This window comes from Notolepis coatsorum (assembly GCF_963971535.1).
Source record: "Notolepis coatsorum genome assembly, chromosome: 1".
In the NCBI taxonomy this organism is placed as follows: Eukaryota; Metazoa; Chordata; class Actinopteri; order Aulopiformes; family Paralepididae; genus Notolepis; species Notolepis coatsorum.
Genome location: NC_140165.1, coordinates 321,280,761 through 321,307,885, shown reverse-complemented (window position 1 = coordinate 321,307,885; position 27,125 = coordinate 321,280,761). Strand labels below are relative to the sequence as shown.

At 43.7% G+C, this 27,125-nt stretch overlaps 2 protein-coding genes across 2 annotated transcripts; one reads left to right on the top strand and one right to left on the bottom strand.

The window, feature by feature from the left end:
• Positions 1-1,644: 1,644 nt before the first annotated feature.
• On the bottom strand, positions 1,645-17,784 carry sdhdb (succinate dehydrogenase complex, subunit D, integral membrane protein b). The gene is made up of 4 exons (XM_084321460.1): positions 17,694-17,784; positions 11,039-11,149; positions 8,093-8,243; positions 1,645-1,841 (listed from the first exon to the last, which is right to left on the bottom strand). Exons 1-4 carry the CDS (start codon positions 17,740-17,742, stop codon positions 1,676-1,678), a joined length of 477 nt encoding a protein of 158 aa, XP_084177586.1. The 5' UTR covers positions 17,743-17,784; the 3' UTR covers positions 1,645-1,675.
• Positions 17,785-22,175: 4,391 nt separating this feature from the next.
• On the top strand, positions 22,176-26,182 carry timm8b (translocase of inner mitochondrial membrane 8 homolog B (yeast)). The gene is made up of 2 exons (XM_084326835.1): positions 22,176-22,399; positions 25,797-26,182. The coding sequence occupies exons 1-2, from the start codon at positions 22,301-22,303 to the stop codon at positions 25,962-25,964; spliced, it is 267 nt and encodes an 88-aa protein (XP_084182961.1). The 5' UTR covers positions 22,176-22,300; the 3' UTR covers positions 25,965-26,182.
• Positions 26,183-27,125: the final 943 nt, after the last annotated feature.

The following is a 27,125-nucleotide window of genomic DNA, read 5'->3' as shown; positions in this document are numbered from 1 at the left end:
ATTGTCACAGTGAAAGGGTTAACCGGCTGTCGTGTGGCAGTGAAAGGGTTAACATCAGTGGCACAGATGGCCATATTACATCATTGCTCGTGTCGTGCTCAGGCTGGGATCCCTTTCCACCCTGCTCCCAACCAGAGTGTGACGGCCGCCGTGTCAAGTGGCACAAAAGGTGGAGAACGTCTTTGAATTTACAAACGGGACGTTACATCCGTCCTGTTGCACCCCACCTTTAAAACAAACACACCGTGACCAGTACGGCTGATGCCTTCATGGATATTAACCCTTTCACTGCCACACGACAGCGGGTTGACCCTCTCACTGCGACAATACGGAAGGTTAAGCCTTTACTATATCATACTACAGATGGTTAACCGTCTAGTGTGATAGTAAAGGGTTAACCTTCTGTAGTGTGGCAGTGAAATGGTTAATAAAGGAAGAGACAAGTCAAATGAATGAATGAGCCAATGACGTTGCCAGCGGTCAAAACACATTTGCTCCCGTCAATCACACTGGAGGAACAGGAGGTCACGCCGAGGTCACGCCGGGGTCGGAGTGGTGCCCTTTGGAGCTGCGGCCAATCACGTCTGAGTGTTTTTAGTGGACCTTTTGAATTGGGCTATTATTATTATTATAATATTATATAATTCTTGATTTCCCACTTTAACTCCCAGATTCCCAGGACTGAGACAATGCAAAACACTTTAAACACACGTCACTCCCCTCCAACCCTCTGGTGGGTTCGAGGCACACGCCTGTATTTACACACCGTGACAGGAAACAAAACATGCATCTCATCAAGTCGTCCACCGAGAACATCCAACATGAGACCAAATAAATTAAAATGTCATACAAGAGTATAGACTACAGCACATGCTGATCCCGTGTTAAAAATAACTTCATAGATTACACAATAAGATCGCTTGCCAGGATACCTCTGTTTATAGAATTGGCGGTAAGATATTGGGTGGTGGGGGGGGGGGGTCAGCGTGTCGGGCCATCGCTCTGAATTAGTGATGCACCGATGCGAAAATTGTGGCGGATACCGATAACTGATATTAATATTGTTGTTCTGGCCGATACCGATATTTACCGATATCTCTGTATAGAAAACACTTTATGATAATCAAATAAAGAGCTATTTTCCAAAACGCTTTTTTTTTTTTAGCTTATTTTCAGAAATGACTAGACCAAAAACAAACAAACAAAATATATATATGTTTTTTTTAATATCGGCCCTATCTTGATATCGGACCGATACCGATGTGTACAAAAATTACTATATCGGCGGCCGATATATCGTGCATCACTACTCTGAATGGAAAGCAGACGACCCAACACGCCCACCGGTCCGGCCTCTCTCCGCGACTCATCGGGCAGAAAAAGGATCCGTCTCCCCAAAATAAACAAAAAGCAAAAGCTGGAAATTATCAACATTTAATTACAACACTTCACTGTAATAATATTTGTCCCAAAAAAAATTATATATTTATAAGAATTTACATAGAATCCCATGAATGTTTACAATCAGGATCAGCTTCAGAACCAGGACACGCCCCCCCGTCCCAAGCCCCAGGACCCGCCCCCCCGTCCCAAGCCCCAGGACCCGCCCCCCCGTCCCAAGCCCCAGGACCCGCCCCCCCCTGTCCCAAGCCTCCCGGCCCGCAAAGTCTCTGTTTCACTTGCTCCACAGGAGGGCGATGGCTTGGCAGAGGCCCACGTCGTGGTAGTTGAAGTAGCAGAGGCCGGCGAAGGTCACGGTGGACATGAGGAAGAGGCCGGCGTTGGCGTACTTCACCTTGGGCTCGCCGTGGACATAGTCCGTCAGCAGCTGGCCGAGGCCCCTGAGGAGACGAGGAGACAAGGAGACGAGGATCAGACACAAGAAATGGAAGAGTTACAGAGAGCAGGGTGTCACATCACCTCCAGGTTACAGAGAGCAGGGTGTCACATCACCTCCAGGTTACAGAGAGCAGGGTGTCACATCACCTCCAGGTTACAGAGAGCAGGGTGTCACATCACCTCCAGGTTACAGAGAGCAGGGTGTCACATCACCTCCAGGTTACAGAGAGCAGGGTCATCATGGATGAACAACTTTTCAATGCGAATGGTTGATTTGAATTTCAGGGACTTTTTAAGCACCTTGTTAAAAATGGGCTGTTTAAGGAATTCCAGGCAATTTTTTTCCCTCAAATCAAGCACTTTAAGCACTTCAAGGACCTTGTGCGAACCCTAGGGGCGACAGTGGCTCGGGGAGGTAGAGCAGTCGTCTGGCGATCCGGAGGTTCCCGGTTCGATTCCCGCTCCTCCCGGGCAGCGTGTCGATGTGCCCTTGAGCAAGACACTTAACCCCTAACTGCTCCCGATGAGCAGGTTGGCACCTTGCATGGTCGCCTCCGCCGTCAGTGTGTGAATGTGTGAGTGAACGGGTAAAATGTGAGGAACAAATTGTAAAGCGCTTTGGATAGCCGCTGATGGACAGATTATGTTACACCACGGCCAAAATCAAATGCTTTAAAGAGGACGGTTGTTTATCGTGCCATCAATCATTGGAATAACTGCCCACTGAACATAAGTAAATTGAATAGCAAAGTGTCTTTCAAGTACCAGTACCACCTAAGAATACACTACTTAAATATGTGAGCAAATACTGTTCACGTTTGAGAGTGGAAATACCTACTGTAGGAATGTAATAATGAAATATTTACTCATGAATGTAATAACCTTTTCTGAAAATATTCTGATGTTTATAAAGATGTCTACAATGTTTTACTGTTTTTAGATTATCACTGCCACACTACAGAAGGTTAACCCTTTACTATCACACTACCGACGGTTAACCTGCTGTTGTGTGGCAGTGAAAGGGTTAACCTTCTGTGTATTGTTGCAGTGAAAGGGTTAATTAAGTGAATTGTGATTGTCATAATGTATCTCGTGTATCGTTATGTTTTGTGTTGTCTTTCTGTGTGGAGCCCAGGAAGACTAGCTAATGGGGATCCTTTTAAACAATAAACAATAAAAGCGCTATATAAAAAAAAGCAGCCATTTACCATTTAGGTGTGATCATCACCTCCATGTTACAGAGACAGGTGTGATCAGGAATTCAGATCCATCTTGAGACACTCAAACCACTTTCACCGATGGGAAGATGCCGTGAGAGAGTCAGAGAGTCAGAGATTTTATTTGCCAGGTATGGACGACTCCACATTGGAATACAGGTACAGAGCAAACACTGTGCGTCTACAACTAATCCAATACAGGAGCAGAGTAGAAACGGTACATGTTTGAACTGTAATCTCAGTGTTTATCCCATTTAGACCTAAAACACCTGCTAATAATGCATTACATAGCCTGTATATAGTATACACACAAATGTGTTTCCCGGTTTCAATGGGTTAATAGGACACAGAGTTAAGGGGACACCTAATGTCAAGTCAGTGACTTAAAATAAATAGCTTACATTGGGTGAAGGGCAATTTCACCAAGAAAAAAAATAAAGGTAAACAAGGTAAAACATACAGGCACAATAAAACACATTTGTTTTACCTGCCCAATAGTAACAGTGCCAGTTGATCGTTGTGAATTAAGACGCGCAGAAATGACCGGCCACTGAACCGCAGAGCTTCACAGACATCCTACACAGGCTACAGGCTATTCAACCGATCCAGGTCAAACATTCCTTTCTGCCATGGAGTTATCCAGAGGAATGAGCCCTTCGCACATTCTCCAGCATCAACCCCATGATCGTGGCAGCAACACCAGACGACACCTGGGCATTAGTGTCGCCGGGTCTGCTTAAAAAAGAGGATATCCAAGAGCCCCAAAGAACACTACTTAGAGGACTTACTCCCACCCTCATGACTGGGCTTTGTGGCCCGCCGCGGCCCAGCCGTCCAGTCGGGTCTCTTGACGGATGGCAGAACACTGCGCCGCGACGCTGAGCTGAAGCCGCCCCCCTCAGTCTGCAAACAGAGCCTGGCAGGCTGGATATTTAGGTGCTGATAGCTAAACTAAAAACGACTGAGTTTCCCCATAAACCCCCCCCCCCGCCCCCCCCACCCGTGGCACTAAGATCACCTTAAGCCCTTTCTGGGTCACCGGGCAGATATATAATCCTACTCTCTCTCTGGTGCCGGTGGGAGCTTTTGGGTTTGTAACGGATTCCAAGAACATTCATTCATACGCCCAACTTCCCAAGAGTCCTCTCTCTCTCCCAGCTTCCCAAGAGGACTCCTCTCTCTCTCCCAGCTTCCCAAGAGGACTCCTCTCTCTCTCCCAGCTTCCCAAGAGTCCTCTCTCTCTCCCAGCTTCCCAAGAGGAGTCCCCTCTCTCTCCCAGCTTCCCAAGAGGACTCCTCTCTCTCTCTCTCCCAGCTTCCCAAGAGGACTCCTCTCTCTCTCTCTCCCAGCTTCCCAAGAGTCCTCTCTCTCTCCCAGCTTCCCAAGAGTCCTCTCTCTCTCCCAGCTTCCCAAGAGTCCTCTCTCTCTCTCTCTCCCAGCTTCCCAAGAGGAGTCCTCTCTCTCTCTCCCAGCTTCCCAAGAGTCCTCTCTCTCTCCCAGCTTCCCAAGAGGAGTCCTCTCTCTCTCTCCCAGCTTCCCAAGAGTCCTCTCTCTCTCCCAGCTTCCCAAGAGTCCTCTCTCTCTCTCTCCCAGCTTCCCAAGAGGAGTCCTCTCTCTCTCTCCCAGCTTCCCAAGAGTCCTCTCTCTCTCCCAGCTTCCCAAGAGTCCTCTCTCTCTCTCTCCCAGCTTCCCAAGAGTCCTCGCTCTCTCCCAGCTTCCCAAGAGGACTCCTCTCTCTCTCCCAGCTTCCCAAGAGGACTCCTCTCTCTCTCTCCCAGCTTCCCAAGAGTCCTCTCTCTCTCTCCCAGCTTCCCAAGAGGACTCCTCTCTCTCTCTCCCAGCTTCCCAAGAGGACTCCTCTCTCTCTCTCTCCCAGCTTCCCAAGAGGACTCCTCTCTCTCTCTCCCAGCTTCCCAAGAGGACTCGGACTCCTCTCTCTCTCTCCCAGCTTCCCAAGAGGACTCCTCTCTCTCTCTCCCAGCTTCCCAAGAGGACTCCTCTCTCTCTCTCTCTCCCAGCTTCCCAAGAGGACTCCTCTCCCTCTCTCCCAGCTTCCCAAGAGGACTCCTCTCTCTCTCCCAGCTTCCCAAGAGGACTCCTCTCTCTCTCCCAGCTTCCCAAGAGGACCAGGCCACGTGAGCGGATCGGCGCGGCCGAGAAATCCGCTCTTCGCTCTTTAAAGCTTGGTCCGCTCCGCTAATCGCTCATGTTGACCCCGCTCCCAAGTCGCTCTCCGCTCGCTCCCCACTCACCTTGAATCGAGCGCTCCCCGCTCCCCGCGCCAGATCGCTCGGCAGTTTTTCTTTTTCTTTTTTGGAGCATGGTGTAAATGAGCTCAAACTACAACAGTCTACACCCCCTGGGCCCCTTAACAATTGTTTGTATTGAGCCGCATTGTAATTGTAGCCATTCTGCAATGTTAAATAACGTTGTTTATCCATTCACTAGTTCTATTAAGCGATGATAGGCTAGCCGAGCCACAATGCTATGGTCGCTGCCATTAACGTTAGCATGTAAGCTAACGTCAACAACAATGGCGTCGATACTTTTTTTAACAGGAGTGAGTGTGGGCGTCATAGATATCTATGGTGGGCGTCTCTACAGTGACGAAGCCTGAACCCTTCTCATTGGTTGAAAATGGCCTTCATGTTTGTACATCGCCATCTGTTGCTTTGGCATTGTACTGCATGTATATATTACATCAACAGTGTTAAACCACTGTGAGCGGCCTGGAGTGGATTGGAGCGGAGGAGAACTCTCGCTCCGGACGTCGCGCCGACTCATTTTAAAACCCACTCCTCGCTCACGTCAAAACAGCCCGCTCCGCGCCCCGCTCACGCTCCGATCCGCTCACATGGCCTGAAGAGGACTCCTCTCTCTCTCCCAGCTTCCCAAGAGGACTCCTCTCTCTCCCAGCTTCCCAAGAGGAGTCCTCTCTCTCTCCCAGCTTCCCAAGAGTCCTCTCTCTCTCCCAGCTTCCCAAGAGGAGTCCTCTCTCTCTCCCAGCTTCCCAAGAGGACTCCTCTCTCTCCCAGCTTCCCAAGAGGACTCCTCTCTCTCTCCCAGCTTCCCAAGAGGAGTCCTCTCTCTCTCCCAGCTTCCCAAGAGTCCTCTCTCTCTCCCAGCTTCCCAAGAGGAGTCCTCTCTCTCTCCCAGCTTCCAAGAGGAGTCCTCTCTCTCTCCCAGCTTCCCAAGAGGAGTCCATGCAGAGCGCATTCTATGTTCAGTGGTCTTACCAGAGCGTAGTCTATGTTCAGTGGTCTTACCAGAGCGTAGTCTATGTTCAGTGGTCTTACCAGAGCGTAGTCTATGTTCAGTGGTCTTACCAGAGCGTAGTCTATGTTCAGTGGTCTTACCAGAGAGTAGTCTATGTTCAGTGGTCTTACCAGAGCGTAGTCTATGTTCAGTGGTCTTACCAGAGCGTAGTCTATGTTCAGTGGTCTTACCAGAGCGTAGTCTATGTTCAGTGGTCTTACCAGAGCGTAGTCTATGTTCAGTGGTCTTACCAGAGCGTAGTCTATGTTCAGTGGTCTTACCAGAGCGTAGTCTATGTTCAGTGGTCTTACCAGAGCGTAGTCTATGTTCAGTGGTCTTACCAGAGCGTAGTCTATGTTCAGTGGTCTTACCAGAGAGTAGTCTATGTTCAGTGGTCTTACCAGAGAGTAGTCTATGTTCAGTGGTCTTACCAGAGCGTAGTCCTATGTGCAGTGGTCTTACCAGAGCGTAGTCTATGTTCAGTGGTCTTACCAGAGCGTAGTCTATGTTCAGTGGTCTTACCAGAGCGTAGTCTATGTTCAGTGGTCTTACCAGAGAGTAGTCTATGTTCAGTGGTCTTACCAGAGCGTAGTCTATGTTCAGTGGTCTTACCAGAGCGTAGTCTATGTTCAGTGGTCTTACCAGAGAGTAGTCTATGTTCAGTGGTCTTACCAGAGCGTAGTCTATGTTCAGTGGTCTTACCAGAGCGTAGTCTATGTTCAGTGGTCTTACCAGAGCGTAGTCTATGTTCAGTGGTCTTACCAGAGCGTAGTCTATGTTCAGTGGTCTTACCAGAGCGTAGTCTATGTTCAGTGGTCTTACCAGAGCGTAGTCTATGTTCAGTGGTCTTACAGAGAGTAGTCTATGTTCAGTGGTCTTACCAGAGCGTAGTCTATGTTCAGTGGTCTTGACCAGAGAGTAGTCTATGTTCAGTGGTCTTACAGAGAGTAGTCTATGTTCAGTGGTCTTACCAGAGAGTAGTCTATGTTCAGTGGTCTTACCAGAGCGTAGTCTATGTTCAGTGGTCTTACCAGAGCGTAGTCTATGTTCAGTGGTCTTACCAGAGCGTAGTCTATGTTCAGTGGTCTTACCAGAGCGTAGTCTATGTTCAGTGGTCTTACCAGAGCGTAGTCTATGTTCAGTGGTCTTACCAGAGCGTAGTCTATGTTCAGTGGTCTTACCAGAGAGTAGTCTATGTTCAGTGGTCTTACCAGAGCGTAGTCTATGTTCAGTGGTCTTACCAGAGAGTAGTCTATGTTCAGTGGTCTTACCAGAGAGTAGTCTATGTTCAGTGGTCTTACCAGAGAGTAGTCTATGTTCAGTGGTCTTACCAGAGCGTAGTCTATGTTCAGTGGTCTTACCAGAGCGTAGTCTATGTTTAGTGGTCTTACCAGAGCGTAGTCTATGTTCAGTGGTCTTACCAGAGCGTAGTCTATGTTCAGTGGTCTTACCAGAGCGTAGTCTATGTTCAGTGGTCTTACCAGAGAGTAGTCTATGTTCAGTGGTCTTACCAGAGCGTAGTCTATGTTCAGTGGTCTTACCAGAGCGTAGTCTATGTTCAGTGGTCTTACCAAAGCGTAGTCTATGTTCAGTGGTCTTACCAGAGCGTAGTCTATGTTCAGTGGTCTTACCAGAGCGTAGTCTATGTTCAGTGGTCTTACCAGAGCGTAGTCTATGTTCAGTGGTCTTACCAGAGCGTAGTCTATGTTCAGTGGTCTTACCAGAGCGTAGTCTATGTTCAGTGGTCTTACCAGAGAGTAGTCTATGTTCAGTGGTCTTACCAGTGTCCGTGCAGAGTGAGGGCTGCAGCCAGAGAGTAGTCTATGGCAGGGCCGGGGTACAGGTAGGCCACAGGCCCCATGGCTAACAGCAGGACACTGACCACACGCTCCCCCGTCCAGTGGAGAGAGGCGGCATTGGAGCCGGAGCCGGCTGCACAGAGGAGGAGCACAACAAGGCATCATTAGTAGGGATGTCCGATATTATCGGCCGATATCGGCATTAAAATGTGATATCGGAAAATATCGGTATCGGTTTTCAAAAAAAATTTTTTTTTACTTTTTTACATTTCTATAACCTTTATTTACCCAGGCAAGCAAGTAAGAACAAATTCTGATTTTATTTATTGTCAAAAGTATGCATAATGTTGTGTTAATTCCACAACAAGAGATATGTAATGTTAATTACCTGAAATTATTCCATTTTTTGGGGGGGGGGGGAACCCTGCATATATCGGTATCGGTTGATATCGGTATCGGAAAATAAGAGTTGGACAATATCGGTATATCGGTATCGGTAAAAAAAACAATATCGAGCATCCCTAATCATTAGTCATCATCATTATCAAAATGCTACACGTCAATGATATACATTTAGTCGGGGTGTAATGGTACACGTATCCGTACCGAACCGTTTCAGTACTGGACCTTTGGTTCGGTGCACACCGTGTACTGAACGAATACAATGCTACTTAAACTAACGGAAAGCACGTGCAGAACTTTTTTTTACGTGCAGAATTGAATTCAAAACTCTTCCCAAAGTATAACTTGCGCAAAAGGGCCGGTGGAAGTCCGTTCAGCCCACGAACACCTCCGAGAGATGACCTGTAATATAGCGTAGCCTCATAGTGTGGTCCGTTCAGCCCACGAACACCTCCGAGAGATGACCTGTAATATAGCGTAGCCTCATAGTGTGGTCCGTTCAGCCCACGAACACCTCCGAGAGGTGACCTGTAATATAGCGTCGCCTCATAGTGTGGTGCGTTCAGCCCACGAACACCTCCGAGAGGTGACCTGTAATATAGCGTAGCCTCATAGTGTGGTCCGTTCAGCCCACGAACACCTCCGAGAGGTGACCTGTAATATAGCGTAGCCTCATAGTGTGGTGCGTTCAGCCCACGAACACCTCCGAGAGGTGACCTGTAATGTAGCGTAGCCTCATAGTGTGGTGCGTTCAGCCCACGAACACCTCCGAGAGGTGACCTGTAATATAGCGTAGCCTCAGTGTGGTGCGTTCAGCCCACGAACACCTCCGAGAGGTGACCTGTAATATAGCGTAGCCTCATAGTGTGGTGCGTTCAGCCCACGAACACCTCCGAGAGGTGACCTGTAATGTAGCGTAGCCTCATAGTGTGGTCTGTTCAGCCCACGAACACCTCCGAGAGGTGACCTGTAATATAGCGTAGCCTCAGTGTGGTGCGTTCAGCCCACGAACACCTCCGAGAGGTGACCTGTAATATAGCGTAGCCTCATAGTGTGGTCCGTTCAGCCCACGAACACCTCCGAGAGATGACCTGTAATGTAGCGTAGCCTCATAGTGTGGTCCGTTCAGCCCACGAACACCTCCGAGAGGTGACCTGTAATATAGCGTAGCCTCATAGTGTGGTCCGTTCAGCCCACGAACACCTCCGAGAGGTGACCTGTAATATAGCGTAGCCTCATAGTGTGGTCCGTTCAGCCCACGAACACCTCCGAGAGATGACCTGTAATATAGCGTAGCCTCATAGTGTGGTGCGTTCAGCCCACGAACACCTCCGAGAGGTGACCTGTAATGTAGCGTAGCCTCATAGTGTGGTGCGTTCAGCCCACGAACACCTCCGAGAGGTGACCTGTAATATAGCGTAGCCTCAGTGTGGTGCGTTCAGCCCACGAACACCTCCGAGAGATGACCTGTAATGTAGCGTCGCCTCATAGTGTGGTCCGTTCAGCCCACGAACACCTCCGAGAGATGACCTGTAATGTAGCGTAGCCTCATAGTGTGGTCCGTTCAGCCCACGAACACCTCCGAGAGAGCAGTATGAGACGATTATAAAAGTTCAGTCTGTAGTCCGCGCTGGCAGGTGAAAAGAAGTGGCTGGCTGACTCTGCATGTATCGGAGGGGACATGCGATCGATTCTTCAACCCTCCCTACGACCGACCAGTGGGGGGCACATGCGAGCAACGATCAAGACAGGGGAGGGGGGAATTGGCACGACTAAAAGAAATTTGGGATGTGAGAAAAACAAGGGGTCAAAGGGTTCCATGTTCCACTCAGGGGTGATGTAGTGTGCAGTAACTAATTGTACTTGTAGGGCTGTCAACGAATATTGAAATATTAATATGAAATTAATAATAGACTTGTAAAGAAAAGAAGAAAAAATGTATTTGTGGAAAAAAAACAGCCCCCGGTGGGCGGTCGTTAGTGGTTGACATACCGTTGTATTCATTCGGTACACAGCACAGCCGTCCGGTACGGTACGGTACACACTGAAACGGCTCGGTACGGATATGTGTACCTTTACACCCCTAGGCCTAACAAAAAAAATAGTTTGGTTCCGGTTGCCGACCGACCCTGCTGATTTATGTGAGACCCAAATATATTTTATGAGCTTATGAAAAGAATATTTGCACAGCTCTCTGATGTCGGGATATTTAGTGAGTAGTATTTAAGGGTGGCATTTTTAATACTACTACTACCTTTGTACATTGTACTTTTGCAGTACAGCGTCTTTGTATTTTAACCTTTAGTACATGTACATTCCGTATAAAAGCAACAATATATGGATATTAAACACGCTGGCAGATTACATGCATCCATGTTGTCGCGAAAAATCAAATCAAATAAAATGATTCCCTATCCATAGTCGCCGTGGGGAAAAATAAAATAAAATAAATTCCCTACCTACCCATGGCCTTAACTGACAACCAACAGGAACCAAACACTTTATTTGTGTTACACCCCTACTAACCGTTGAGAGACGATGATGCATGGATCCTGGCCGTTAGCAGGTAGGGCCTCTCCTGGTCTCTGTGTGGCGCGGCCAGAGGACGGGCGAGGAGGGCGCCTCGGTGGAACAGAGCTGAGGGCAGAAGATATACAGGAGGACTTAGAACAGAGCTGAGGGCAGAAGATATACAGGTCAGGAGGACTTAGAACAGAGCTGAGGGCAGAAGATATACAGGAGGACTTAGAACAGAGCTGAGGGCAGAAGATATACAGGAGGACTTAGAACAGAGCTGAGGGCAGAATATATACAGGAGGACTTAGAACAGAGCTGAGAGCGGAAGATATACAGGAGGACTTAGAACAGAGCTGAGGGCAGAAGATATACAGGAGGACTTAGAACAGAGCTGAGGGCAGAAGATATACAGGAGGACTTAGAACAGAGCTGAGAGTAGAAGATATACAGGAGGACTTAGAACAGAGCTGAGAGCGGAAGATATACAGGAGGACTTAGAACAGAGCTGAGGGCAGAAGATATACAGGAGGACTTAGAACAGAGCTGAGGGCAGAAGATATACAGGAGGACTTAGAACAGAGCTGAGAGTAGAAGATATACAGGAGGACTTAGAACAGAGCTGAGAGCGGAAGATATACAGGAGGACTTAGAACAGAGCTGAGAGCGGAAGATATACAGGAGGACTTAGAACAGAGCTGAGGGCAGAAGATATACAGGAGGACTTAGAACAGAGCTGAGGGCAGAAGATATACAGGAGGACTTAGAACAGAGCTGAGGGCAGAAGATATACAGGAGGACTTAGAACAGAGCTGAGGCCTAACAAAATTAATAGTTGGTTTCAGGTTGGTTGTCAGTTTGGCCATGGGTAGGTAGGGAATTTATTTTATTTTATTTTTTTATTTTATTCTTTCCCACGGCGACTATGGATAGGGAATTTCTTTATTTAATTAAAATGTTCACAACAACATGGATGCATGTACTCTGCCAGCATGTTTAATATCCATAATACTAAATGTTTGACTAAGATTTCTATGAAACTTTATTAAAATTTTTTTAAAAAAATGTATTTTTTTTATTTTTTTTATAATTTTTTCTAAAAACTCATAAAATATATTGGGTCGCACCTAAATCGGCAGGGTCGGTCGGCAACCTGAAACCAACTATTAATTTTGTTAGGCCTGAGGGGAGATTATAAAATATACAGGAGAATTTAGAACAGAGCTGAGAGTAGATTAGAAGATACAGGAGAATTTAGAACAGAGCTGAGAGTAGATTATAAAATACAGGAGAATTTAGAACAGAGCTGAGAGTAGATTATAAAATACAGGAGAATTTAGAACAGAGCTGAGAGTAGATTATAAAATACAGGAGAATTTAGAACAGAGCTGAGAGTAGATTATAAAATACAGGAGAATTTAGAACAGAGCTGAGAGTAGATTATAAAATACGGGAGAATTTAGAACAGAGCCGAGAGTAGATTATAAAATACAGGAGAATTTAGAACAGAGCTGAGAGTAGATTATAAAATACAGGAGAATTTAGAACAGAGCTGAGAGTAGATTAGAAGATACGGGAGAATTTAGAACAGAGCTGAGAGTAGATTATAAAATACAGGAGAATTTAGAACAGAGCTGAGAGTAGATTATAAAATACGGGAGAATTTAGAACAGAGCTGAGAGTAGATTATAAAATACAGGAGAATTTAGAACAGAGCTGAGAGTAGATTAGAAGATACAGGAGAATTTAGAACAGAGCTGAGAGTAGATTAGAAGATACAGGAGAATTTAGAACAGAGCTGAGAGTAGATTATAAAATACAGGAGAATTTAGAACAGAGCTGAGAGTAGATTAGAAGATACAGGAGAATTTAGAACAGAGCTGAGAGTAGATTAGAAGATACAGGAGAATTTAGAACAGAGCTGAGAGTAGATTATAAAATACAGGAGAATTTAGAACAGAGCTGAGAGTAGATTAGAAGATACGGGAGAATTTAGAACAGAGCTGAGAGTAGATTAGAAGATACAGGAGAATTTAGAACAGAGCTGAGAGTAGATTATAAAATACAGGAGAATTTAGAACAGAGCTGAGAGTAGATTATAAAATACAGGAGAATTTAGAACAGAGCTGAGAGTAGATTATAAAATACGGGAGAATTTAGAACAGAGCCGAGAGTAGATTATAAAATACAGGAGAATTTAGAACAGAGCTGAGAGTAGATTATAAAATACAGGAGAATTTAGAACAGAGCTGAGAGTAGATTAGAAGATACGGGAGAATTTAGAACAGAGCTGAGAGTAGATTATAAAATACAGGAGAATTTAGAACAGAGCTGAGAGTAGATTATAAAATACGGGAGAATTTAGAACAGAGCTGAGAGTAGATTATAAAATACAGGAGAATTTAGAACAGAGCTGAGAGTAGATTAGAAGATACAGGAGAATTTAGAACAGAGCTGAGAGTAGATTAGAAGATACAGGAGAATTTAGAACAGAGCTGAGAGTAGATTATAAAATACAGGAGAATTTAGAACAGAGCTGAGAGTAGATTAGAAGATACAGGAGAATTTAGAACAGAGCTGAGAGTAGATTAGAAGATACAGGAGAATTTAGAACAGAGCTGAGAGTAGATTATAAAATACAGGAGAATTTAGAACAGAGCTGAGAGTAGATTAGAAGATACGGGAGAATTTAGAACAGAGCTGAGAGTAGATTAGAAGATACAGGAGAATTTAGAACAGAGCTGAGAGTAGATTAGAAGATACAGGAGAATTTAGAACAGAGCTGAGAGTAGATTAGAAGATATAGGAGAATTTAGAACAGAGCTGAGAGTAGATTAGAAAATATAGGAGAATTTAGAACAGAGCTGAGAGTAGATTATAAAATACGGGAGAATTTAGAACAGAGCTGAGAGTAGATTATAAAATATGGGAGAATTTAGAACAGAGCTGAGAGTAGATTATAAAATACAGGAGAATTTAGAACAGAGCTGAGAGTAGATTATAAAATACGGGAGAATTTAGAACAGAGCTGAGAGTAGATTATAAAATACGGGAGAATTTAGAACAGAGCTGAGAGTAGATTATAAAATACGGGAGAATTTAGAACAGAGCTGAGAGTAGATTAGAAGATACGGGAGAACTATTGTTTCCTTTGTGTTTCGTTTAAAAAAAGGAGCCGATTATGTGAACTGGTCTGTAAACCATGAAATAATGACGTGATGGTAGAGAGAGATCAAGGCAGGTTAACCTATATTTATAGTTTTATACATACATTTATTTTTAATAAATCAAAAGAAGAAACTATGTCAATATTCAGAATTGCACCACAAATACAATAGGGAAAATACAATAGGCCAGGAAACAACTCGGGCGACTTGATGTAAAGAAGCGTCGAGCGTTTGTAAAGTGCAGTGTTTATAGTCCCAGCACTATACATGGCATTTCCTCAAACTGAATTACGCAATCTTTCGCCAAGTGACTTGCCCAAATAAGGCCCCCCCCCCCCCATTCTCCTACGATGAGTTGACCGACGGTCCAGGGGCTGTGGCCTAATAGATACAGCTCTGCGTAGGAGTGTGGGGTTTCCCTCATTTAAGTAATAATAAACTATTTATATAGCACCTTTCATACAAGAATTGCAGCTCAAAGTGCTTCACAGCAATTAAAATTAAATAAAAAAATAAATAAAAAGAGACGGGGGCAAAAAATGAGCACAAAATTGGCAGATTACGAGCAATGCATGAAGTGCAGACATAAAATAAGTATAAAACGAGCATTTTAACATTAAATCACATAGTTCTTCACATTAGGATCTAACATCCCAATGGGCCCCTTTGTTTACGGTTTGATCCATTTTAAAATACAGTAATAAGAGCAAAATAGAGCAATAGTGCAGTGCAATAAAATAAGTTACCTGCCAGATCACTTCTTTGGCAACTTGGCAAGTCAGACGCAAATGCAGTCATGCGTCAGCTTGGAAAAGCTGCGTGCAGACAGCGTTGGGATTATAAACATTGCACTTTACAAACGACCCACTGAATATTGAAACTTCACGCGAGCATTTGTTTTAATAATAATAATAATATCTTAGATTTATATAGCGCCTTTTCATGAGACCCAGGCTGCTTAACAGTGGCCTAGGGCATACTATCCTATCCTAACTCACACTGCACGGTTGAGCATAGTAGAGGTTGCGTTCCCAGCTAGCAGGCCAGGCACCGTGAAGGTCTGAAGGTCGTCTAATGGTAACAGTAGCTGGTAGACCCAACCTCTACTGTGCTCAACCACAGAGTATGAGGCTCGGTGAAAATACCATAGTGGTGCACAAAACAAACGTTTGCCAATTGGACACAACGTGATAAAAAAAAGACATGAAATGTATTTGTTGTCTTTGTTATTACACTACCTTGCCTTGGTCGTGCCGATGTTGCAACATTCTGTCGATTGTTTGTAAACGTGCAATGTTTATAATCCCAGGTTAACACCGATTTTCCTCAAACTGAGCTACACAATCTGACACGTGACTGCATGTACAGGTGGCGTGTAGCTTTATGCCAAGCAAGCAGTGCAAAAACTTACCGTAGTGGCATGCAGTAATGCGCCTTTCATTTTCCGCCGCCCAGCGCCCAGGTCGCGCGGAAATAGGCTGTCTATTGCCATTCTCTTTGACAAACTCTAACCTTAACCAGCTCCTTAACAACGCCTAAACTTAACCGTTCTAACCTTAACCAACTCCGAAACAATGCCTAACCTTAACCATAGAAATTATATTGCCATTCTCTTTGACAAACTCTAACCTTAACCAGCTCCTTAACAGCGCCTAAACTTAACCGTTCTAACCTTAACCAACTCCGAAACAATGCCTAACCTTAACCGGCGAAAGAATACACGTTAAAAAAAAATCACGTCAAAAAATATTTTCGATGGGATTCGAACTCGCCAGCAAACAAGCCATAGGATCCACAGCCATGTGTCCTTGCCAATTGAGCTAGTGCCAGATAGTGAATAAGAGGCGGTGACTTATATATATTGAGCTCCAACCAAGGCGGGATCTCATGCGCATGCGCGGGCACCTCGCGCGAGCACGCCGGCGCACGCACGCACCTGAGCGAGCACGCCGCCGCCGGTGCACGCACGGTAGCATTTGTCTGAAAAGAAGGGCGCTTTACCGCACTAGCGTGCGGTGACGAATGCGGAAGCATTTTTGCACTGCTTGCTTGGCATTAACGTACAGGCGTACAGGTGACTTGCCAGCCATACAAATATTAAGTGACCAGCAGGTAACTTCAATTAGGGGAAACCCATATTAGGAACCCTCACTTTGTCCTGGCAGGTTGCAATTATGCCACAATAATGTGGAACGCCCTACCCACAGCCGTAAAGGAATGTGATGTGAATCCCTACCCTCTTTCAAAACCGCTCTCAAAGAGCACCGACCCTACGGGTGGCTGCAATTAGAAACTGGCCCCGGTAAATGTCAAAATCCCATCCCCCCCACCCCCTACCGTACAGTTTCTTCCCTTTCGGACTTCTATATTTGTATGATGTTCTCTCTTTCTTACACGGTACTGTATATTTGTATGTCTTGAATGTCATAAATGTCTTGATGAATTGAAAATGGAGAACAGTTATCATAAGGGCCTGATGTAAACAAGACAAAAGTATTTTTCTGGTCTTCGTCCTCTTAGCAGTCGTTTGTATTGACCCGTACTGTATTGTACCCATTCTGCAATCTGTTAATAAAGTTTTCAATCACAATCAATCAAAGCCAAAGGTCACCTGGAAATACAACCACGTGTCAGATTGCGTAGCTCAGTTTGAGGAAAAGATTATAAACATTGCACTTTACAAACGATCGACTGAATATTGCAACTTCTACACAACCAAGGTAGTGTAATAATAGCAAAAGCCAACAAATTAATTTCATGTCTTTATATTAACACGTTGTGTTTTGTAGCCTATGGTATTTCCATCCAACCTCGTCCTATGGTGCTGTGCAGCACAGTAGAGGTTGTTATCATCAGCTAAGATAACAGCAGCTCTGAGGAAACCAGTCTACCAAGCAGTCTACGGGCAGATTAGACACAGCCATACATTTTAAGTTTAAGTTTCAAGTTGGTTTAATTTGAGATGTAGTTCATGCGTTTAGAGCGCCATCATTGAAGTGGGTGGTGGCATTCAACAGGGTAAGGCGCACCGCATTGCTGGTAATCAAAGTGTTAACAATTGTGTGTATTGAGCCGTACTGTATTGTACCCATTCTGCAATCTGTTGATAAAGTTTTCAATCAATCAATCAATTCTACAAGTAGGCTTGTCGGAGCCCCTGGTCATGACGTCACCGTGGCCCCCTCTCCGGTCCTTGGGATCTATCCGGTAACCGGCTCCGAGTAAATCACAACCCAAACCTATAACAACATGTATGTTAGATGTATAACATGTATGTTAGTTATATGTAACAGCGTTTTAACGAAGTGAGTAAGTCTCTGTGTTGTTGTCTGAACGTTGTGTTGAGAACGAGCTGATGAACTTGAAGAGTCGCTGCTCCGAGAAACGCTTCCCGTTCAGTTACTGTTCTGTTCCCGCGCGGCTCGAGAGATATTATTATCACCGTCTATATTATGAACCAAAACACATAAGACATAATAACGAGAGAGAAATGCACCTACGTTTCACTCCTCTGCGGCAGAGAGAACTTATCTTGACGATGGCCGCCATGACATCAACCAACCAAGGTCACGATGGATGAACCGGATGCAGTTACTACGTCACCCAGTACGTCACTCGCCGCAAAGCACTCTGGGTGTTGTAGTTGTGTCGCGAGCCTCGCTCTGTCTTTAGCCGCGTGGCTCGAGCACTGATTGATTGATTGAATGAATTAATGAAAACTTTATGAATTGATTGATTGAATTGATTGATTGGGGACATAGGGACATACATGACATACAGGTATATAGTACTGTTACATTTGTGACATATACGATATTCAAATATACAGACAGTACTGTTACCCATAGATCCTGATTCCTGACAGAGTATATGATGGGGAGGGGAATGAATGAATGAAAACTTTATTTAACAGATTGCAGAATGGGTACAATCCAGTACGGCTCAATACACACAATTGTTAAGGGGATGCAGACCTGAGAAAGACGTTTGTCTTGTTTACATCAGGGTCCCCCATTTTCAATTCATATTGACATTTAAGACATACTCAACATACATGACATTTATGGCATAGGGACATATAGGTATTTAGTACTGATACATTTGTGACATATACGGTATTCAAATATACAGTACTGTTACTCATAGATCCTGACAGAATATATACATGCAGTGGGGAGGAGACTGTCTATTAGGAGGTGGTGGGGGTTTGGACATTTACGGTGGCCAGTTTCGAATTGCAGCCTCCCGTAGGTGTTCTTTGAGAGTGGTTTTGATAGTGATTCACATTCCTTTACAGCTTTGGGTAGGGCGTTCCACATTGATGTGGCATAATTGCTAAACGTGTTTAGTCCCTTGTTTGAGCCGAATCTGGGTTTAACATGATTTGTTGAGCTCCCTCTGGTGTTGTGATCGTGGTATTCACTGACCTTTGGGAAGTATTTTGACATGTACATGGGTACCTTAGTCGTATAGTGTATCTTGTAGACCAGGCCCATTGCAAGTTGCTGTACTCTGTCGTCTACTCTAAGCCATCCTAGGTTGTCAAAGTGGGCAGGGGTGAGGTGGGTTGTAGGGGTAAGGTCAAGTAGAAGTCTGACCAGTGTTTTGAGATGTTTGTAGTCTTGTTTTAGTGCCTTTGAGGTGCTTTGGTACCATGAGGTGCAAGCATAGTCGTAGTACCCTTGAATGAGTGCTCCTGCCAGAGTATTCAGGGTATTCTTGTTTTCCAGAGAGGAGATCCGGTACAAGAATCTAGTTTGTTGGTTGACTTACCTTGGATGCCATTTTGTAGAGGGGGGTAGAGTACCGTTTACCTCCACCATCTGTTATTTCGAACATGTAGCCTAAATGAATACAAACAAAATAAATAACTAAACAAAATCAAAACATAACTCAAACTAAATAAATAACTAAACAAAATCAAAACATAACTCAAACAAAATAAATAACTAAACAAAATCAAAACATAACTCAAACTAAATAAATAACTAAACAAAATCAAAACATAACTCAAACAAAATAAATAACTAAAAAGCAAAACATAACTAAATTTACATGTTCGAAAAGGAGTAGGAAGAAGTATACACTTATTTAATCCTACCCCTTTTCCACTACTCAAATGAGTGTACTAATTTAAAACATTTCAAAACAAATATATATATATATATATGCAAAAAAAGAAAAAAAAACGATATATGTATTTTTATTTTTTTTATTTTTGCATATATATATATTTTTTGAATACTTTATGTATGTATGTTATAAATGTCATGATGAATTGAAAATGGGGGACCCTGATGTAAACAAGACGAAAGTCTCTGGGATCTGCATCCCCTTAACAATTGTGTGTACAGCTGTACTGTACTGTATTGTACCCATTCTGCAATCTGTTAAATAAAATGTTCAATCAATCAAACAGATATAAAAATTAGTGCTGTCAGGCGATTAAAAAAATTAATCTAATTAATTACAGGATTTGTAATTAATTAATCTAATTAATCGCATTTTAATCGCATAACCATTTTATGCCTGATATTCTATATTCTATAATCATATTTCAAATTGCATGTGTCCGGATGGCAGAATTCAGTACTGTATCTACAAAACCTTCTGTTTAATCATCTTCCATCTATTAATTTGCTTAGATGTTTCAGCTCTGGTCAATTTGAGCATGGTGTTATTCACAGTCAAAGATAAAAAAAATGTATTGATATTCTCATTTGGTTCATTACAATTTACTCAAAATAAAATGTTCATTCAATCAATCACCGCGCAGATTGATTGATTGAATGAAAATGTTATTAACAGATTGCAGAATGGGTACAATACAGTACGGCACACAATTGTTAAGGGGATGCAGACCAGAGAAAGACTTTCGTCTTGTTTACATCAGGGTCCCCCATTTTAATTCATAATGAATTGTAAGTAAGGGTGCAACTTGCACCGTGCAATCCATTCTTTGTGGATCTAGCCCACAGTATTTCTGACACTGGGAATACATTCCCTGAGATTCATGTCCCTATAATCAGATACCAAGAACATGCAAATGGACCATATTAAAAAAAAAAGAGAGAGAGAGTCTGTAAATGTGTATTCTACATTCTTATAGAATGAATGAGATACAAAAAAAAAATTATAAAAAAAAAAAAAAAAAAAAAAACTTTTTTTTTGTAATTAATTTTGAGTTAATTTTCATAACGCGATAATTTGCTGTGTAATTAATTAATCTAATTAACGCGATAAACTGACAGCCCTAATAAAAATATAATATAATCATCTAATCTAATCTAATCATGACATTTATGACATACAGATATAATTGATTGATTGGAATCTAACTCACCTAACCTGATTGAGAGCAATCTTTGTTGGATGCATTCAAATGAATAGGCCTCATATTATTTCAAACAGTGAATGAATGAATGAATGAAAACTTTATTTAACAGATTGCAGAATGGGTACAATACAGTACGGCTCAATACATACAATTGTTAAGGGGATGCAGACCAGAGAAAGACGTTTGTCTTGTTTCCATCAGGGTCCCCCATTTTCAATTCATATAGACATTTATCACATACACAACATACATGACATTTATGGCATAGGGACATATAGGTATTTAGTACTGATACATTTGTGACATAGGCGGTATTCAAATATACAGTACTGTTACCCCTAGATCCTGACAGAGTATATACATATGATGGGGAGGGGACTGTACATTAGGAGGGGGTGGGTGGGTGGGAGGGAAATATACATACGGCGGGGAGGGAATATATACATGCGGTGGGGAGGAGACTGTCTATTAGGAGGTGGTGGGGGTTTTGGGCATTTATGGTGGCCAGTTTCGAATTGCAGCCTCCCGTAGGTGCTCTTTAAGGGCGGTTTTGAATGTGGGCAGGGATTCACATTCCTTTACAGCTTTGGGTAGGGCGTTCCACATTGTTGTGGCATAATTGCGAAACGTGTTTAGTCCCTTGTTTGAGCCGAATCTGGGTTTAACATGATTTGTTGAGCTTCCTCTGGTGTAGTGGTTGTGGTATTCACTGACCTTTGGGAAGTATTTTGACATGTACATGGGCACCCCGGTCGTATAGTGTATCTTGTAGACCAGGCCCATTGCAAGTTGCTGTACTCTGTCGTCTACTCTAAGCCATCCTAGGTTGGCAAAGTGGGCAGGGGTGAGGTGGGTTCTGGGGTTCAGGTCAAGTAGTAGTCTGACCAGTTTGTTTTGTGATGTTTGTAATTTTGTTTTAAGCGCCTTTGAGGTGCTTTGGTACCATGAGGTGCACGCATAGTCATAGTACCCTTGAATGAGTGCTCCTGCCAGAGTCTTCAGGGTATTCTTGTTTACCAGAGAGGAGATCCGGTACAAGAATCTAGTTCGTTGGTTGACTTTTTTTATTACATTGGATGCCATTTTGTCACAGGAAAGATTTGCCTCTAGGATGGAACCCAGGTAGGTAATTTCGTCTTTCCTTGTGACAATATTGTCACCCACTGTAACTGAGAATCCGTCGGTCTTGCTGAGTTTGTTATTTGAACCGAAGAGAATGGACTCTGTTTTGCCCATGTGCACATTGAAATCGACTAGAACGTAACCGAATTAATGAAATGAATGAATGAATGAATGAAAACTTTATTTAACAGATTGCAGAATGGGTACAATACAGTACGGCTCAATACATACAATTGTTAAGGGGATGCAGACCTGAGAAAGACGTTTGTCTTGTTTCCATCAGGGTCCCCCTATGGGCGTGGGCTGGCATTTACACAATTTGACAGCAAACCACGATTATACATAATTATTATACATAATTATTATAATCTTTGTAGCCTTCAGAATATGCGCTACACACAGCGCATGTCGAACATAACTCTCAACCGGAAGTCACTCTCAGTCTGTAGTGTTTTGTAGATCAGCGTTTCTTCTGTAGTGTTTTGTAGATCAGCGTTTCTTCTGCGCATGCGCTGAACTCCAATTCACTCGTGCTGAAAACAGAAGGTCACTTCTTCACGTGTACTACACGCGTCTTCAATTCACAACTAATCTGAGACGAATATAATAATAATAATAATAATAATAATAACACACATTATTACCGCGATGGAAGGTTTTGATATGAATTCGTCGGAGAAGGCAGAAGCTTCAGAGCTGCAGCGCATGATCGCTATCGAGCAGCAGAAAGCGCAGTTCCAGGCCCAGGTCAGTGTGCAGCCGGCAGGCTTACTGTACTTACTGTATACACACACACACTGTACACACACTGCATATTACTGTATACACACACACACACACACACACACTGCATATTACTGTATACTGTTCCAGGCCCAGGTCAGTGTGCAGCCGGCAGGCTTACTGTATAATATTACATACTGTATACACACTGCATACACATTTACTGTATACACACTTACTGTACACACACTGCATGGCTTACTGTACACACACTGTATGAAGAACACACATTCATATTCTCAATTCATAGTTCAACTTGAAAGAAACTGTAACGACAGTGATCTGATGAATTGAAAATGGGGGACCCTGATGTAAACAAGACGAAAGTCTTTCTCTGGTCTGCATCCCCCTTAACAATTGTGTGTATTGAGTCGTACTGTACTGTACCCATTCTGCAATCTGTTAATAACATTTTCAATCAATCAATCAATATAAGAACATTAAACACGCATGCAAGTGCTTGATATTATAGGCCCACAGGTACAGTAGGCTACAACCCGAAACTCGAAACTGGCCCCTGTAAATGTCCGAACACAACCCCCTCCAATGTACAGTAAATTACCAAGTATGGTCTTGTCAATAATCCAATGTACAGTGTTGTTTGTACAGTTGTACAGTGTCCCCCACCCACCCCTCCTACCCAACCTCCCCCCCACTCCTACCCAACCCCCCCCCCCACCCACCCACCCAACCACCTCCAATGTACAGTCCCCCCCACCCCCACCTACCCAATCCAATGTACAGTTTCTACGTCTAATGTATATACTCTTTTCTTTCTGGACTCTTTTTGTATCACAAACAGTACTGTAATTGCAAATCTGGCATGTCATAAATGTATAGATGTAGCAGTACTGTCTACCTGTATGTCATGTATGTCATATATGTTATGATGAATTGAAAATGGGGGACCCTGATGTAAACAAGACGAAAGTCTTTCTCAGGTCTGCATCCCCTTAACAATTGTGTGTATTGAGCTGTACTGTATTGTACCCATTCTGCAATCTGTTAATAAAGTTTTCAATCAATCAAGCAATCAACCCTAGTCTGTAGGTTTGCTCACCTGAGTTGAATGACCACAACAATTGCCACATTTCCCCTCTGTATTGTTAACAAACATCACAGATACAATCAGGACCCAGGATCACCAGCTGACAGTTCATATCGTCATTCATTCTGTCTTCAGTCAGACATGTACATTTCATTGGTGTGAGGGGGGAGGGGCTACCTTTCATTCTGTCTTTAGTCAGACATGTACATTTCATTGGTGTGAGGGGGGAGGGGCTACCTTTCATTCTGTCTTTAGTCAGACATGTACATTTCATTGGTGTGAGGGGGGAGGGGCTACCTTTCATTCTGTCTTCAGTCAGACATGTACATTTCATTGGTGTGAGGGGGGAGGGGCTACCTTTCATTCTGTGTCTCCTCCCCCCCCCCCTCAATGTACAGTGTTACTTGTTTATACAGTGTTGATTGAAAACTTTATTAACAGATTGCAGAATGGGTACAATAGTAGTACGGCTCAATACAAACAACTGCTAAGAGGATGCAGACCAGAAAAAGACTTTCGTCTTGTTTACATCAGGGTCCCCCATTTTCAATTCATCGAGACATTTATGACATACAGATATACAGTACTGTGTAAGAAAGAGAGAACAGCATACATACAAAAAATAGAAGTCTGAAGGGGAAGAAACTGTACATTAGGTGGGGGGGGGTGGGATTTTGACATTTACTGTGGCCAGTTTCTAATTGCGGCCTCCCGTAGGTGCTCTTTGAGAGCGGTTTTGAAGGAGGGTAGGGATTCACATAGGGTTGGGCACCGAAAACCGGTTCTAATTAGGAACCGGTTCCTAACTTCCGGTTCTGGAACCGGAAGTAACATACCTGCATTTCGATTCTGTTTTTATTTTTTTTAACTTTGTTAATTAATACCCTAGTTACAGTTAGAGATGTTCCGATACCATTTTTTCCTTTCCGATCCGATTCCGATACCTAAGCTTTGGGTATCGGCCGATACCGATACTTATCCGATACCAGTGCATACATAAATAAAAAAATAAAAAATATTATATAAATTTTTTATAAATATAGTTTTTTTTTTTTTTAACAAATACTGTTTTATATATACTGTTTTTTAGTAATAACTAGAAAGTAATGGTATTTATTCAACAACAGGTGATTGTATAGATTTGTATTAGTATCATTAATCAATGAGTATGGGGCTTCAGCACTGCAGATATACCCTACTCCAATGATCCACACGGACATTATACGTTGCTGCACTCGCTACCCACTGGCTCTGCAGATATACCCTACTCAGTCTGTCTACAAGGCTCCGTTGAAGTAGCAGAGGATCTGTTGTGATTTTTGCACAATAAATATTCAACATTCTCTTTTGAGACTCCGCCTCAGACTCTTATCATTTGGCACTAAAAGCTAAACATTGTCGCCGATATGGCTGTCCGCAACATGTCATTAATTGTGTATGCGACGTGCAATTGTGCAATGACGACGTTACCGTTAGCTAGCATGAGCTACCGGTATATGGGAAGACCATAGAAGACTGTAACGTTACTGGTGACATTGTGATTTAACTTGGAATACTCCTTTGCCAACTTGCTGTACTTTGCTTGCAGGTCTGCAGCCATTATTGCTGGATTATATGAATAGCCCCAACTTTAGCCAAGGTAATGTTAAAGCTAGCTTTCGGTTAGCTGTTCAATGCTAATAACACCAGCCACCAAGCGAACCCATGAGCTCCCCGTCAACACCGCTCTGTCGGGACGATGACATTTAAGAAAGTATCTGCTGTTAAAATGACAAATGGCATTGACACTTTAATCGATTAAGCACACGTTTGTTTTATAATGCTTACTCAACAGACCACAGTGTTGTTGATAAATTACGTCATATGGTATCGGAGCGCAGCATTAGAGGGTACCTGCCGATACCGATACCAGCATTTTAGCCAGTATCGGCGGCTTTTCCGATACTGGTATCGGTATCGGAACAACTCTAGTTACAGTACAGCAACCAAATTAAACTGTATCAAGTCAACTGAAAATGTGAATAGTATGAATTTGTTTTTTAAATTTCAAAAAAAAAAAAATCTCCTGCGAATAAATAAGCTGTGACCTGCACCTCAAAGAATCGTGAATCGTTCAGAACAGGAATCGATATGGAGAATCGGAACCGGAACCGGAATCGTTCAAATCCAAACGATGCCCGACCATGAACCGTGTTTAGTCCCTTGTTTGAGCCGAATCTGGGTTGAACGTGATTTGTCTTCAATGTCTCGCTCAAGGACACTTTGACACTCCGTCTGTCATTTTTGTGTAAACTGTAACATATTTAATTTCAGGTGCATAACTTCACGGACGTCTGCTGGGACAAGTGCGTGGACAGTCCGGGCTCCAAGCTGGACACGAGGACGGAGGCGTGCCTGGTGAGCTGCGTGGACCGCTTCATCGACACCACCCTGGCCATCACCAACCGCTTCACGCAGATGGTGCAGAAGGGCGCTCACTAACTAACTATGTGGACACTACTGGTGATGATGCCAACAGGACTGTGAGGGAAGCCTCTGGGTAAAGGTGTCTGCCTGGCTGGCTCACACTACTGTAGCCGATGCCTCACCTCTCAAGTACATGTGATGTTGTTATTCAAGTTGATTATATAAATACAATGTAAGCTGCTTTATATGTATGGAGTGGGCGCTGAGAGAGTAAAATGGTGCATTTATATTTACGATTTTGTTCCTCGCATTCATTCATTCTCACACCGACGGCGGAGGCGACCGTGCGAGGAGCCGACCTGCTCATCCTGGGAGCAGTTAGGGGGTTAAGTGTCTTGCTCAAGGACTCTTTTTGACACGCTTCCCCGGGAGGAGCGGGAATCGAACCAGGAACCTTCAGATCACCAGACGATGGCGCTACCCTCCTGGGCCACCGAGACCTTGGTGACTTACTATACACACGGCGGTGCCGGCAGAGTTTGGTTCGGGCTTCACATGAGTCTTTTTGGTGTTTGTAGTAACTTGGTTCTTCCCGATTCAAATAATGGACAAGGTGCACGGAGCTGGTGACTTCCTGTTTTAGTTCATCATTATACCAGCTGGGTCACATTCCACACATGTTGGTAAACACTCTTCCTCAACCCTTTCACTGCCACACTACAGAAGGTTAACCCTTTCACTACCACACTACAGAAGGTTACCCCTTTCACTACCACACTACAGAAGGTTAACCCTTTCACTACCACACTACAGAAGGTTAACCTTTCACTACCACACTACAGAAGGTTAACCCTTTCACTACCACACTACAGAAGGTTAACCCTTTCACTACCACACTACAGAAGGTTAACCTTTCACTACCACACACTACAGAAGGTTAACTCTTTCACTACCACACTACAGAAGGTTAACCCTTTCACTACCACACTACAGACGGTTAACCCTTTCACTACCACACACTACAGAAGGTTAACCCTTTCACTACCACACTACAGAAAGTTAACCTTTCACTACCACACTACAGAAGGTTAACCCTTTCACTGCCACACTACAGAAGGTTAACCCTTTCACTACCACACTACAGAAGGTTAACCTTTCACTACCACACTACAGAAGGTTAACCCTTCACTACCACACACTACAGAAGGTTAACCCTTTCACTGCCACACTACAGAA

Coding starts and splice junctions, on each gene's coding strand:
- timm8b (XM_084326835.1), top strand. CDS start 22,301: ATGGAAGGTTTTGATATGAATTCGTCGGAGAAGGCAGAAGCTTCAGAG. Junction 22,400..25,796: donor AAGCGCAGTTCCAGGCCCAG/GTCAGTGTGCAG, acceptor ATTTAATTTCAG/GTGCATAACTTCACGGACGT.
- sdhdb (XM_084321460.1), bottom strand. CDS start 17,742: ATGGCGGCCATCGTCAAGATAAGTTCTCTCTGCCGCAGAGGAGTGAAA. Junction 11,150..17,693: donor CTGCCGCAGAGGAGTGAAAC/GTAGGTGCATTT, acceptor TTCTGCCCTCAG/CTCTGTTCCACCGAGGCGCC. Junction 1,842..8,092: donor CTCACTCTGCACGGACACTG/GTAAGACCACTG, acceptor TCGTCTCCTCAG/GGGCCTCGGCCAGCTGCTGA.